This window comes from Podarcis erhardii (assembly GCF_964252035.2).
Source record: "Podarcis erhardii genome assembly, chromosome: 10".
In the NCBI taxonomy this organism is placed as follows: domain Eukaryota; kingdom Metazoa; phylum Chordata; class Lepidosauria; order Squamata; family Lacertidae; genus Podarcis; species Podarcis erhardii.
In genome coordinates this window covers 75,993,622-76,009,696 of record NC_138500.1, presented here as the reverse complement: position 1 = coordinate 76,009,696, position 16,075 = coordinate 75,993,622, and the positions used below count along the sequence as shown (strand labels likewise).

At 42.5% G+C, this 16,075-nt stretch overlaps 1 protein-coding gene across 9 annotated transcripts in view; it reads left to right on the top strand.

The window, feature by feature from the left end:
- LMNTD1 (lamin tail domain containing 1) overlaps positions 1-16,075 on the top strand; it is a 245,674-nt gene that overhangs the window by 209,079 nt on the left and 20,520 nt on the right. For 2 of the 9 annotated variants that reach the window (XM_081879159.1, XM_081879157.1), the window contains exon 11: positions 12,681-12,838. The exons of 5 other annotated variants lie outside the window; for them this stretch is intronic. In XM_081879159.1, the coding sequence (XP_081735285.1) occupies positions 12,681-12,830 (150 nt within the window). In that variant the 3' untranslated portion in view covers positions 12,831-12,838. Of the gene's footprint in view, positions 1-12,680; positions 12,844-15,920; positions 15,947-16,075 lie in introns of those variants that run through there. 2 more of the 9 variants (XM_081879158.1, XM_081879156.1) reach the window with 2 other exon arrangements.

Sequence of the window (16,075 nt, the reverse complement as noted above, 5' to 3'; positions counted from 1 at the left end):
CATCACAGCTTTGCTTGCGTCCCAGATAGTTCTTTTTTCCACCGTAGTGTTCATATTTATCTCAAAATAATCCTTCAAAGCTTTTTGGGCCTTCTTAATAATCTCCTGATCTCTAAACAAGTTGTCATTCATCTTCCATCTAAAGGAACCGGTTGGCAGTAGTGTCATGTCCATCTTCAGTGCATTATGGTCGGAGCAGGTCTTTGGGCAGATTTCCACTTTTCTGACCTTGGGTGCCAGACCTCTAGTTATCCATATTTGGTCGATTCTTGTCCAAGTCAGCTGGGCTTCAGAGAAGAATGTTCCCTCTCTTCCCAGGGGGTTCTTGGTTCTCCAAATGTCAATCCAGTCCATATTGTCTGTCATTTCAAAAAAAGTCTTTGGTAGTCTGCCGTCTTTTGTAACATTTTGGCTTTGTGACTTATCCATGTTAGTCGATACGACCCCATTCATATTTCCCATCATAATGATCTTGTTGTAGTCCAGATAATCCAGCATAATCTCATGCAACTTCTTGTAAAATTCCGATTTCCCGTAAATTCCCTGGTATCAATGATGGAAGTTAACAATGTAATAAAAAAAGCCAAACCAGGGAAAACGCCAGGCCCCGAAGGTATACCAGCTGAGTTATATAAGAAACTAGAAGATATATTGGCAACACCTTTGAAAGAAATAATGAATGACATCTTAAAGAAAGGGAAAATACCAGATTCCTGGACTGAACCCTATGTAATGTTATTACCAAAACAAGGAGGTGATCCAGAATTAGTAGCAAATAATAGACCAATATCACTATTATATAGTGATTATAAACTCTTTGCTACAATATTAGCAAATAGATTGAAAGAAATGCTAAAAGAAAACATCCACCCAAATCAAGCAGGATTCCTACCTGGGAGGCAGATCCAAAACAATACCAGAAATATTGCTGATATATTGGAATATTTAGAATTTAAAAGCGACAAACAGGTAGCATTGATGCAGAAAAAGCATTCGACAACATCTCCTGGTGCTTCATGAAGAAACAAATTAATGAAAATAGGAGGAAAATTTGAAAGGGCAATAGAAACGATCTACCACCGACAGAAGGCAAACCTGATAATAAATGGTAATATTACAGAAAATATTGAAATAACAAAGGGCACAGGGCAAGGATGTCTGTCCCCTTTCACCTCTTTTATTTGGTGTTGGAAACATTACAAACTCTTAGGAAAAATGAAGAAATAAAGGGAGTTAAGATAGTAAAATCATATAAAATCAGAGCATTCGCAGACGACCTGATAATAACAACTGAGAATCCCCAACAAAGTATTCCAGCAGCTATAGTATTAATCAACAAATTTGGAAGATTAGCAGGATTTAAAATAAGTTTCAAAAAACTAATTTATTAGTTAAAAATATGAGATCTGAGGAGATGAAGGATTTACAAAAAATTACGGGTTTGGAGATTAAAAACAAAGTAAAATCTTTGGGAATTTGGATATAGACAAAATGTATTAACTTGTACCAGGACAATTACACAAAAACGTGTAATGAGATTTTTAAAAATATGGAAATTTGGAATAAACTTCACCTCTCCCTGTGGGGTAGGATTTCAGTAGTCAAAATGAACATTCTACCAAAAATGATTTTCCTATTCCAAACCATTCCAATATTGGGAGGAATAAAATGCTTTAAAAGTTGGAGGAAAGATATAGCGAGATTTGTATGGAATGGAAGAAAACCAAGAATCAAACACCAAATACTTATAGATCAAAGGGAGATGGGAGGTTTTGCCCTACGAGAATTAGAAATGTATCACGCAGCAGCCGGACTAGTATAGATAAAAGATTGGATTATACTAAGAGATACAGACGTGTTAGACCTAGAGGGTTTTGACAACCGATATGGGTGGCACGCGTATTTAAATTATGAAAAAGTGAGGGCCCATGGGGGATTTTTAAATCATATTATAAGGAAATTGTTATACAAGATTTGGATAAAATATAAAGGAATATTAGAACCAAAAATTCCCTTATGGACCTCACCAACAGAAGCCCTGGCTGTTAAAAAGAAAAATATGCAAGGAGACTGGGCCACATATAGACTTTTAATAGAAGAGACTAACGATAACATCAAATTAAAAGAATTTGAAGAAATTAGAAGTCACCTGACAGACTGGCTACAGTATTTTCAGATAAATGAAATATTGAACTTGATAAAAAGGAGAGTCTTGCAAAGGAAATGTCCAGATTTGAAAAAGAATTAATACAGTATAAAGGAAAATACATCTCAAGAATGTATAACCTCCTACTAGAGTGGGAGGTGAAAGAAGAATTGGTGAAAAGTTCAATGGTTAAATGGGCACAAGACCTAGGATATAACATCTATATGGATCAATGGGAGAAATTGTGGAGGGAGGATATCAAATTTATGGTGTGCTATAATCTGAGAGAAAATATTATGAAAATGTTATACAGATGGCACCACACTCCAGCAAAACTCGCAAAGATGTATAAAAATCACCAACTTGCTGGAGGTGTAAAGCTGGTATAGGTCATATATGTACATGTGGTGAGAATGCACAGCCATTAAAGAATTTTGGGATAACATCTACAATGAATTTTAAAAAACTATATAAGTTTTCATTTAAGAAAAAACCTGAAACCTTCCTCCTGGGAATAATGTCACCAGAAATCAAAAGAGAAAAGATACCACTTTTTATGTATACAACCGTAGCAGCCAGGATCTTAATTGCAAGAAACTGGAAAAGTGACAAAACACCTACGATAAATGAGTGGCAGGTCCAAATGATAGAATATCTACAGATGGCCATGATGACAGGGAGAATTAGAGGGTATCCAAAACAGAAAGTACAGAAAGAATGGAAAATCTTTAAAGAGTATTTAGAAAAGCATTACAATAACAAATATCTCCTGGCAGAAATAGAATGATCCTTGTAAAATAACAAATATAATGTTTTTTGATATCTGATGAAAACAAAGAAGTACAATAACGTGGAACTGTGTGTGAAAAAATTGTAGCACTAATAATAGAATGAGTCTAATCAGAAGCCAAATGTGTTTGTTTTGCTTTGTTTTCTTCTTCCTTTTTTCTCCCCGCCCCCTTCCCTTCTTCTTCTTCTTCTTCCTCTTCTCTTTTTCTTTTTGTGTCTCCTTTCTTGGTCTTTCTCCTTTTGATATGTTAGGAAAAAGATAAAGAGATAAAAGTGTAATATGAAAACCTCAGTAAGTTAAAAGTGATGTTGTATAATTTCTTTATTATTATTTATATATTGTTAAAATTGGTTAATTGTAATGATTTGATGTAGCAACTACTGTGGTTTTTTCCTTTGTTATTGTTGAATTCTAAATAAAGTATTACTCTGGTCTTTTTTCATATACCTTGGTTCTTGAACAGCTTAGTTGTCGAACAAATCGGCTCCTGAACACCTGGAAGCAAATGTTCCAGTTTGCAAACGTTTTCCGGAAGCTGAACGTCCGACACGGCTTCCACTTGAGTGCAGGGAGCTCCTGCAGCCAATCGGAAGCCACACCTTGGTTTTTGAATGGTTTCGGGAGTCAAACGGACTTCCAGAATGGATTCAGTTCAAGGTACCACTGTAAATGGTTATAAAGAAAATCGTGCAACTCTGTATAGGAACCTTCTCAGTAATGGAAAAATCTATTTGTTGTTGTTGTTTAGTCGTTTAGTCGTGTCCGACTCTTCGTGACCCCCTGGACCAGAGCACGCCAGGCACTTCTGTCCTCCACTGCCTCCCGCAGTTTGATCAAACTCATGCTGGTAGCTTCAAGAACACCATCCAACCATCTCATCCTCTGTCGTCCCCTTCTCCTTGTGCCCTCCATCTTTCCCAACATCAGGGTCTTTTCCAAGGAGTCTTCTCTTCTCATGAGGTGGCCAAAGTATTGGAGCCTCAGCTTCAGGATCTGTCCTTCCAGTGAGCACTCAGGGCTGATTTCCTTCAGAATGGATACGTTTGATCTTCTTGCAGTCCATGGGACTCTCAAGAGTCTCCTCCAGCACCATAATTCAAAAGCATCAATTCTTCGGCGATCAGCCTTCTTTATGATCCAGCTTTCACTTCCATACATCACTACTGGGAAAACCATAGCTTTTACTATACGGACCTTTGTTGGCAAGGTGATGTCTCTACTTTTTAAGATGCTGTCTAGGTTTGTCATTGCTTTTCTCCCAAGAAGCAGGCGTCTTTTAATTTCGTGACTGCTGTCACCATCTGCAGTGATCATGGAGCCCAAGAAAGTAAAATCTCTTACTGCCTCCATTTCTTCCCCTTCTATTTGGCAGGAGGTGATGGGACCAGTGGCCATGATCTTCATTTTTTTGATGTTGAGCTTCAGACCATATTTTGCGCTCTCCTCTTTCACCCTCAATAAAAGGTTCTTTAATTCCTCCTCACTTTCTGCCATCAAGGTTGTATCATCTGCATATCTGAGGTTGTTGATATTTCTTCCAGCAATCTTAATTCCGGCTTCGGATTCATCCAGCCCAGCCTTTCGCATGATGAATTCTGCATATAACAATAAGCAGGGAGACAATATACAGCCTTCTCGTACTCCTTTCCCAATTTTGAACAAATCAGTTGTTCCATATCCAGTTCTAACTGTAGCTTCTTGTCCCACATAGAGATTTCTCAGGAGACAGATGAGGTGATCAGGCACTCCCATTTATTTAAGAACTTGCCATAGTTTGCTGTGGTCAACACAGTCAAAGGCTTTTGCATAGTCAATGAAGCAGAAGTAGATGTCTTTCTGGAACTCTCTAGCTTTCTCCATAATCCAGCGCATGTTTGCAATTTGGTCTCTAGTTCCTCTGCCTCTTCTAAATCCAGCTTGCACTTCTGGGAGTTCTCGGTCCACATACTGCTTGAGCCTTCCTTGTAGAATTTTAAGCATAACCTTGCTAGCGTGTGAAATGAGTGCAATTGTGTGGTAGTTGGAGCATTCTTTGGCACTGCCCTTCTTTGGGATTGGGATGTAGACTGATCTTCTCCAATCCTCTGGCCACTGCTGAGTTTTCTAAACTTGCTGGCATATTGAGTGTAGCACCTTAACAGCATCATCTTTTAAAATTTTAAATAGTTCAGCTGGAATATCATCACTTCCACTGGCCTTGTTATTTGCAGTGCTTTCTAAGGCCCATTTGACTTCACTCTCCAGGATGTCTGGCTCAAGGTCAACAACCACACTACCTGGGGTGTACGAGACATCCATATCTTTCTGGTATAATTCCTCTGTGTATTCTTGCCACCTCTTCTTGATGTCTTCTGCTTCTGTTAGGTCGTTACCACTTTTGTCCTTTATTATGGTAATCTTTGTACGAAATGTTCCTTTCATATTTCCGATTTTCTTGAACAGATCTCTGGTTCTTCCCATTCTGTTGTTTTCCTCTATTTCTTTGCATTGCTCGTTTAAGAAGGCCTTCTTGTCTCTCCTTGCTATTCTTTGGAAATCTGCATTCAATTTCCTGTATCTTTGCTTGCCTTCTCTCCCCCGCTATTTGTAAGGCCTCGTTGGACAGCCACTTTGCTTTCTTGCATTTCTTTTTCATTGGGATGGTTTTAGTTGCTGCCTCCTGTATAATGTTGCGAGCCTCCACCCATAGTTCTTCAGGCACTCTGTCCAGCAAATCTAAATCCTTAAACCTGTTCCTCACTTCCACTGTGTATTCATAAGGGATTTGGTTTAGATGGTATCTTACCGGCACAGTGGTTTTTCCTACTTTCTTCAGTTTAAGCTTGAATTTTGCTATAAGAAGCTGATGATCTGAGCCACAGTCAGCTCCAGGTCTTGTTTTTGCTGACTGTATAGAGCTTCTCCATCTTTGGCTGCAGAGAATATAATCAATCTGATTTCGATGTTGCCCATCTGGTGATGTCCATGTGTAGAGTCGTCTCTTGTATTGTTGGAAAAGCGTGTTTGTGATGACCAGCTTGTTCTCTTGACAGAACTCCAAGGCCAAACTTGCCAGTTGTTCCTTTTATCTCTTGATTCCCTACTTTAGCATTCCAATCCCCTATAATGAGAAGAACATCCTTCTTTGGTGTCACTTCTATAAGGTCTTGTAAGTCTTCATAGAATTGGTCAATTTCAGTTTCTTCAGCACCAGTAGTTGGTGCATAAACTTGGATTACTGTGATGTTAAAAGGTCTGCCTTGGATTCGTATCAAGATCATTCTATCATTTTTGAGATTGCATCCCAGTACAGCTTTCGCCACTCTTTTGTTGACTATGAGGGCCACTCTATTTCTTTTACGGGTTTCTTGCCCACAGTAGTAGATATGATAGTCATCCGAACTGAATTCGCCCATTCCCGTCCATTTTAGTTCACTGATGCCCAGGATGTCAATATTTATTCTTGCCATCTCATTTTTGACCACATCCAACTTACCCAGGTTCATGGTTCTTACATTCCAGGTTCCTATGCAATATTTTTTTCTTTACAGCATTGGACTTTCCTTTCGCTTCCATGCATATCCGCAGCTGAGCATCCTTTCGTCTTTCGCCCAGCCACTTCATCAGCTCTGCATCTACTTGTACTTGTCCTCCGCTCTTCCCCAGTAGCATGTTGGACACCTTCTGACCTGAGGTGCTCATCTTCCAGTGTCATAACTTTTATATGCCTGTTGTCTTTGTCCATGGAGTTTTCTTGGCAGGGATACTGGAGTGGCTTGCCAGTTCCTCCTCCAGGTGGATCACGTATGGTCAAAACTCTCCACTATGACCTGTTCATCTTGGGTGCCCTGCTCGGCATAGTTCATAGCTTCTCTGAGATATTCAAGCCCCTTCACCATGGCAAGGCAGTGATCCATAGAACACCACTTTCATAGTTAAGTCACTTGCCCAACTGTTAAGGATATGCCTCATTATAATTTCATAGAATCATAGAATCATAGAGTTGGAAGAGACCACAAGGGCCATCGAGTCCAACCCCCTGCCAAGCAGGAAACACCATCAGAGCACTCCTGACATATGGTTGTCAAGCCTCTGCTTAAAGACCTCCAAAGAAGGAGACTCCACCACACTCCTTGGCAGCAAATTCCACTGTCAAACAGCTCTTACTGTCAGGAAGTTCTTCCTAATGTTTAGGTGGAATCTTCTTTCTTGTAGTTTGGATCCATTGCTCCGTGTCCGCTTCTCTGGAGCAGCAGAAAACAACCTTTCTCCCTCCTCTATGTGACATCCTTTTATATATTTGAACATGGCTATCATATCACCCCTTAACCTCCTCTTCTCCAAGCTAAACATGCCCAGCTCCCTTAGCCGTTCCTCATAAGGCATCGTTTCCAGGCCTTTGACCATTTTGGTTGCCCTCCTCTGGACACGTTCCAGTTTGTCAGTGTCCTTCTTGAACTGTGGTGCCCAGAACTGGACACAGTACTCCAGGTGAGGTCTGACCAGAGCAGAATACAGTGGCAGTATTACTTCCCTTGATCTAAATGCTATACTCCTATTGATGCAGCCCAGAATTGCATTGGCTTTTTTAGCTGCTGCGTCACACTGTTGGCTCATGTCAAGTTTGTGGTCAACCAAGACTCCTAGATCCTTTTCACATTTACTGCTCTCAAGCCAGGTGTCACCCATCTTGTATTTGTGCCTCTCATTTTTTTTGCCCAAGTGCAATACTTTACATTTCTCCCTGTTAAAATTCATCTTGTTTGTTTTGGCCCAGTTCTCTAATCTGTCAAGGTTGTTTTGAAGTGTGATCCTGTCCTCTGGGGTGTTAGCCACCCCTCCCAGTTTGGTGTCATCTGCAAATTTGATCAGGATGCCCTTGAGTCCATCATCCAAGTCGTTGATAAAGATGTTGAATAAGACCGGGCCCAAGACAGAACCCTGTGGCACCCCACTAGTCACTCTTCTCCAGGATGAAGAGGAACCATTGATGAGCACCCTTTGGGTTCGGTCACTCAGCCAGTTACAAATCCACTGAGTGGTAGCATAGTCAAGTCCGCATTTTACCAGCTTCTTTACAAGAATATCATGGGGCACCTTGTCAAATGCCTTGCTGAAATCAAGATAGGCTACATCCACTGCGTTCCCTTCATCTACCAGGCTTGTAATTCTGTCAAAAAATGAGATCAGGTTAGTCTGACATGACTTATTTTTCAGAAATCCATGCTGACTATTGGTGATCACAGCATTCCTTTCTAGCTGCTCACAGACTGTTTGCTTAATGATCTGCTCCAGAATCTTCCCTGGTATTGATGTCAGACTGACTGGGCGGTAATTATTTGGGTCCTCTCTTTTCCGCTTTTTGAAAATAGGGACAACATTTGCCCTCCTCCAGTCTGCCGGGACTTCGCCTGTTCTCCAGGAATTCTCAAAGATGACTGCCAGTGGTTCTGAGATCACATCTGCCAGTTCTTTTAATACTCTTGGATGCAGTTCATCTGGCCCTAGAGACTTGAATACATCTAAACTAGCCAAGTATTCTTGTACTATCTCCTTAGTTATTCTGGGCTGTATTTCCTCTGCTGAATCATTTGCTCCAAATTCTTCAGGTCGGGCATTGTTTTCTTTATCGGAGAAGACTGAGGCAAAGAAGGCATTGAGGAGTTCAGCCCTTTCTGTATACCCTGTTTGCATTTCACCATCTTCTCCTCTGAGTGACCCCACTGTTTCTTTGTTCTTCCCTTTGCTACAAACATACCCATAAAAGCCATTTTTGTTACTTTTAACCTCTATAGCAAGCCTGAGTTCATTCTGTGCTTTAGCTTTTCTGACTTTGTGTCTACACGTGCTGGCTATTTGTTTGAATTCCTCTTTGGTGGTTTCCCCCCTTTTCCATTTTTTGTACACATCCTTTTTTAATCTTAACTCAGTTAAAAGTTCTTTAGATAGCCACCCTGAATTCTTTAGGCACCTTCCATGTTTCCGTCGCATTGGTATTGCCTGAAGTTGTGCTTTTACTATCTCCCTCTTAACAAACTCCCAGCCATCATGAACTCCCTTTCCTTTTAGTATTACTGTCGATGGGATCTCACCCAGCACTTCCCTAAGTTTTATGAAGTTGGCTTTCTTAAAGTCAAGAAATTGAGTCCTAGTATGCTTGGCTGCTCCTTTCCGCTGTATAGTAAACTTCAGAAGAGCATGATCACTCGCGCCTAATGATCCTTCCACTTCTACCCCACTAACCAGGTCATCAACATTGGTTAGGACCAGATCTAAAATGGCTGTTCCTCTTGTTGCTTCTCCCACTTTCTGGACAATGAAGTTGTCTGCAAGGCCAGTGAGGAATCTGTTTGACCTTATGCTCTTGGCTGAGTTTGACATCCAACAAATATCCGGGTAATTGAAGTCCCCCATTACTACTATCTCCCTTCCTTTTGCATGCTTGGCCATCTGTTCCAGGAAGGCATCATCTATGTCCTCCGTTTGGCTTGGGGATCTATAGTAAACTCCCACAATGAGGTCCCTGTCATTCTTCTCTCCCTTAATTTTGACCCAAATGCTCTCACTTTGGCTTTGAGGTTCTAAATCTTGGATCTCTTCACAGGTATACCAAGAGGAAGGGGTATTTGTCAGTGGGTTTTATGATTCCTTGCAGTCGTTCAGTTACATCTTGGATCTTAGCTCCGGGGAGACAGCACACTTCCCGAGACATCTTGTCAGGCCCACAGATCACTGCTTCTGTTCCCCTCAGTAGGGAATCCCCTGTCACCACTACACGCCTCCTCTTAGGTTTAGTCGGGGTTCTTCTGTGGTCTGTCCGTTCCAAGGTCGCCTGCACATTCCCTGAGGACTGACTTTGCTGCTCGTCTTCATATACCTGATCGACTGTAATGAGGGAGAGATCCTCAAATGGAGTCTGCTCTTCGTCTTCCATGCTAGGGGAGAGGACCTCAAAGCGATTGTGTATTTCTAAACAATCAGAGCGAACCCTGGGCTTCCTACTTCTTTGAGTCACGTTTCTCCATATATCTGGCTCCTGTGTTGGTGAACTAGCCTCCTTCTCAGGGGAGTCCCCTGTCTCCTCCTTGGTGGAGACGGTGTGCTCTGTTGCTTCCAAGAAGAGCTCCAGCTCTCTAATTCTTTGGAGCGTAGCCACACGTTCCTCCAGTTGCTGGACTTTGTCTTTTAAGAGGGCAATCAACATGCAATTGCTGCAGGTAAAGCTGCCTGCAACCTTTGGCAAGATGGCAAACATTGTGCAGGAACCGCAGGCGACTGCAGCTGTTCCCTCACTCTCCATCTTGAGAACGTGTCGTTGGGGGTGGCTACAGCGGTCCTCCATCATAAGAAACGTGCAGACAGGACAAATAACTCCCCCCCCAAATAAACCCTAGGTCTCCCCCAACAAACGTTTGAGACTAGCTCCCCTAAATCTAAAGAGCTCTGATAAGCTCCTCCCACAGCTAATCACCTGCCTCAACAGAAACCCTGCCCCCTCTGACCTTTGCACAGGGAGAGCAGCTAATCAGCCACAAGAAACACACACAAGAAAACCCTTTTTGCTCCTTCTTCAGCTGCTGCCCTGCAAGCTCTTTAGTAAAATTTAGTAAATATCCATAAATTTAGTAAATATCCACAGCAGAAGTTGTGTGTGTGTGTGTGTGTGTGTGTGTGTGTGTGTAACAAACTTTAATTAGTTTTTAAACAAATACACTTATCCAGCAGTACAGCTAATGGTGCTTGTTTTATCCGTTATATTTAGACATACACTAACACATTCAACATTCAAACATATGTTATAAGAAATCTCCACTGAGAATAGCAGAATTTGTATATTAAATACAGTGGTACCTCCAGATATGAACTTAATTCATTACAGAGGTCTGTTCTTATCCTGAAACTGTTCTTAACAAGAGGTGCCATTAGCGAAAGCATACTTCCCGCTGCGCACTCCCTTCTAACGTGTGATTTCCGCTCACATCCCGGGGCAAAGTTCGCATCCTGGAGCAACTACTTCCGCAACCAGAAGCGTTCGTATCCAGAGGTACCACTGTAGCTATTTTTAAACACGTTTCCTCTTGAAATACACATTTCTAAGCATATTTTATTTCAAAATATACATTGTTTTAAAAAAATGATGTGAGTTTTACTAGCTTTGTGAGTCAAGAACTGCATTGGAATATATAGAAATGCTAAGTAATGCTAAGTAAATTCAAATCCATACACTAGTCTGGGAAGTGTGACTTAGAGTTGATCTTGAAAATTCTGATATGAAGTGCCCTAAGAGCTGGATTCCAGGTGCAGAACATTGCTTATTGTGCTTCCTGGAGCAGTGGTTCCATTTAGCTGCCCAAGACATTTTAGTGTCTGAAGCAAACCACAAAATGTTGTCCCCCTCCCTACCAGGGAAGGAGGAGTGAGTGAATGGGGGGTGGGTAAAGATCTACATTGGGATCTGCTGCCCCTGTGGATCCTGCTGCCTAAGACAGTCGCCTCACCTTGCCTCATGGGTGGGTTGGCCCTGCAGGTACACTAACATGCTGCTCCCTCTTTGCCTTCATTTGGGCCTATCAGCATTTTACAATCTGTATGGTGAAGAGTCCCTTGGAACAGCACATCCAATGTGAGGCATAAAGCCTTGAAACTTAATATGTTGAAAAGAAGAGAAATACTTATCACCAGCATCAGAGGTAACCAAAAGCCAATGCAAAGCAAGCCTTGATCTGGCATCTAGGCCTCAAATCACATCTATGGGCTTAATAAACATCCTGAGAGACAGAGAGCACTCTCTGTGCATCACAAATGATGAAATCAGTATGCAACTTACCTAACGCCTCAAGAAATTTCTTCTGTTATAGTAGCCCTTTACAGTGGTACCTTGGGTTAAGAACTTAATTTGTTCCGGAGGTCCGTTCTTAACCTGAAACTGTTCTTAACCTGAGGTACCACTTTAGGTAATGGGGCCTCCCGCTGCCGCTGCGACACTGCCACACGATTTCTGTTCTCATCCTGAAGCAAAGTTCTTAACCCGAGGTACTATTTCTGGGTTAGTGGAGTCTGTAACCTGAAGCGTCAGAGGTACCACTGTATAATGGAGCTGATAGTAAATGAGCAGTTACAAATTTGCATGAACATCTATCACTTTTGGTCTACTAGGAACAAAACTACTAATGGGAACAAAACTAGAGAGAACTGAGACCTGTCTGTCTAGGATTGAACTAGAGGGAAGACAGAAAGGAGCTGGTGCAGAAGACTGGTTAAGAACTGCCCCATTTTGCAAGAGTGCTGCATGCTCTGCTGACACTGAGTGTGTGAAATGCTTTGAGTATCAGGAAAGAATGCTGTCAGTATTAAGAACTGATTCAGACAGATCTTGATTGTGTGGGCTGCAGAGTCAAATTAAGTGACCGGCAATTTGAGGCAGGAGAGTAACTTCCAGACAGCGGCAGAGGAAGCTGCTCGGGTGCCAGGGGTGGGGCAAGCCACCCATATGGGCGGGGCGCACCGTGGGGCCTCCAGAATCTGCCTGCCTCCTCCCACTCAGCCGCCCTATACCTGGGACCGTTTGGGCAGGGCAGAGCCTGCGGCCCCCAAGCCACCGTGTCTCTCCCAGGAGAATCGCATGGCTCCTGCTTCCAGAAACACTCTTGTTTTACAAAAGTGTGGTGCTGTGCTCTCATCCAGATATGGGACACTTGGAACTCCTGGTTCCAGCAGCTCAGTGCCTCCTTCCTGCTAATGGTGTTATATATATTTATATCACAGGCAAGGCCAGGAGTCTTACGAATCCTTGTACCAGGGTCCTTCCTCCCACGGCGTGATCAGCACAGACTCGGCTTACAGATCTTACATTCAGTTCAGAATCTGTCTTTCTACCCCCCAACACCACGGCCTCCGCCATTTGCAGCGTGGTGATATTAACAGTAAGGTCAGACTACTATGATTGTTTCTTGGTATGCTACTTCAGGGATAAGATTAACAGCAATATTTGATTGCAGTAGTGACACTCCATTCCATCTTCAGACTTTTTCATAAGGTCCAGTGGATACAAAGAAGAAACTTGAAACAGCCTACCTACCACATGTGGCACCTGGAGGGGTTCATCACATGAATTAATTTTTAAATCTTTACTTCCTATATTTATATACCACTTAGTGGTAAACAGGGCTGGCTTCAGGTTTCTGGAAACCCTTGGGCGTATGATATCACTGGGCCCCTTGTTTTCCCCAAGCCCCCTCCTCTCCCACCTCTTTGGTCACTCTTTCAAAGTAAAACAAATCTTGAGCACTATGGCAACCCCACCATTGTCAAAGAAAAACAGGACAAAATGTTGAGCATTGCTGTATACATGCCTGATTGCCACTATAAACATTGTACATTAAGCAATATATCGTGTGCATTGAACTTGTAAAGTTGCTGCTGATCTGTTCCCACTTCCCAAATTTTTTAAACAAGAATGTTGGGCTGCAGCAAAGTTATATCCCAGGATAAAGGTACTGAGATTTAAATTATTATCAGTGTGTGCCTTGCAGCCAGTTCTCAGAGGTTGAGTGCTCCTAGGTAGCAGCAGACACACCAAGCCCACTATGGCTGTTATCAGCACAGGGTCTCATAAAGCAGAGGGTTGCAGCTGTCACACTTATTCTCCCACCCCAAGGGCTGCCGATGAAGGGTTTCTACACCCAAGTCAATCACCGTGAGAAATATCTGGTAGCACCCTTCCACACACCAGGATGAATCAATGGGGCAAGCTACTCTTTTTCAGGCAGCCTACACAGAGGTCCCCGAGAGATCTGACCCAAGCACAGTGCGCCTGTCTGATGGACAAGGCTTCCTGTGCACATATGTGCATAAGCTTCCCCAGGATCTGAAAGCCTGATTGCTTAGGTTTCAGATCCTAGGAAGTCTTTGCACATACGATCATAGGTACAAAGCCCTCCCCATCCGTACAGATGTTCATGCTGTACAGGTGAATGTCCAAGAAGGAGCACACAATGTTGGCGCCAGAGCCACTCAGGGACCCTTCTTCCTGTTCTGATGTAGATGGGAGTGAGTGAATAACACCTAAGTAGGACTGTTGGGTTTTTCATCTGTGTTTTGACTGTGGGTCACTGCTTATTTATTTATTTAAATTTGTATAGGCAAGATAAAATACAAGATAATAATACATAAGAAAAACAAGAAGAAAAACAAACCAATAACCCCCTCCTACAACACATTTAGGCTGGATCTAGACACATCAAAGTAGTGTTTCAGTTGAAAGTGTTGTAAATTTAAACAGGGAAAATAGGTAGAGAAAAACAGTATTCCCCATCGCCATCTGGTGGCACAATGTATATCACACCTACAATGCATATAAATTGCATTCTCTCTACCAGTGTAGCTGAGTCCTTAGATGTCAGTCAGCCAAAGGCCTATTTGAAAAGGGATGTTTTTGCCTGGCACCAAGCCAACGTATTCCACAAACACGGAGCCAGGCACAACGCTTCTGCTCATTTCCCACCTCCCCACTGTTTAGGAAACGAAGAAGATCTGCCCATCACACTTCACATGTTTCCTGGATGACTTGTTCACCACATGATGGAAGGGTCATCTGAAGAATAAAGGGCTCTTGTCATAGAACAAGAGAGACAGAAAGAGGAGGGATGTGTCATTCCTTCAAGGAACACATGAGGCGAAAGATGGCCTCTGGGGGCAGAGGCTTAAAAAGGCTTGGCTTGCTTTTCATCTTTTTTGGAACCTGTTCTTCACTCAGAGCTATCTGTGGTTCTTCAACTCCTGACCCACCTTCCCCCATGAGTTCCTTCACTCCACCAGTACAGGAGAGATGGGTGTTCATGTGAACATCTCTAGAGACTATAACACAGGTGTGGACCACACAAAGTCCAAAGTGGTTCTTAGTTCTGGTTCATTAGATGCCACAGCATGACATTTTAGAATTCTGTGGTGGTAGGGTGGACCGTACTAATTCAGAGTTCATACTGAATTGCCTATGAGGGAAATCATGCTCCTCCCATTTAAACGAAATCCTCACGCATACAGACAAAGACTCTACAGGACAAATGGCATCTACCACATTCCATAATATATGGTTGTTTTCCTTCAGATTGATACTAGCAACTCAGTCCCTGTCCACTGCAGTGCTTGTATGAACTTTACTATTATCGTTTACATCTGACCCATGCCTTTGGGTTGGTGAACAGGGGACAGGAAATGAGGGGTGTGTCCCCCCACCACCACCGCCCCTGCTTTTTGTTCCAGCTTAGCTTAGTTCTATTTTTCTTTTAAGATAGGGAAGCATTCAAAATTGGTCTACCACACCTACAGTTTGATGGCACACTCCATTTTACCACCTCCAGACTCCCAGATTTTACCACCTCATTCCTGCCTCCTGCTGTTGTTACAGGCCTAGATCAAGCCTTCAACAGTTGTGAATCTTTAGAACCTGGCTGCGTACAGTAGCTGAGCAGGAAAAATGACTGACTATAATTGAAGTCCTCCCAACTTATATTGATGATTCACCATTCTTTCTTACTTGATTTGAGGCACTTTTCTAAAATCAGATTATTTAAAGAAGTCAGTGCAGCCAAGGCCTATAGAATGAATAATCCTTGCTAGGATCTTCACATCAAGTTGCTGTTAATGTCACAATTAGAGCAGCCGATTCAAACACTGAATCATAGCATCACTACATATATATTAAAGAAAGGAATCCAGAAAGGTCCTCAGCTGTACATTGGCTGAGGTTTTTCCCAAGGGCTCCTACATGTACATCACTTGACTTCACGTTTCTTGGTTGTTCAGTATATGACTGACAAATGAATTGATTGAAAAGCATTGCCTTCGAAGCAACATCAGATAACGAGGAATGTTTGTGGAAGGCGTTAGACATGTGATGGTTCATTCACACATCCAAGTTGTTGATGTCAGCAAATAATGAATGCACATGGTTTTCCCTAATTTGTCAAAAAAGCCAAAAAGGCCCACAGCTGGCTTCATTTGCAGGTGTGCCTGGGTGTTATCATTTCTTCAGTGATCCATGCGACGGTCATCTCCAGGCTTGACTACTGTAATTCGCTCTACGCGGGGCTGCCCTTGAAGCTGTCCCAGAAACTCCAGCGGGTGCAGAATGCTGCAGCCAGGCTCCTCACGGGGTCTCT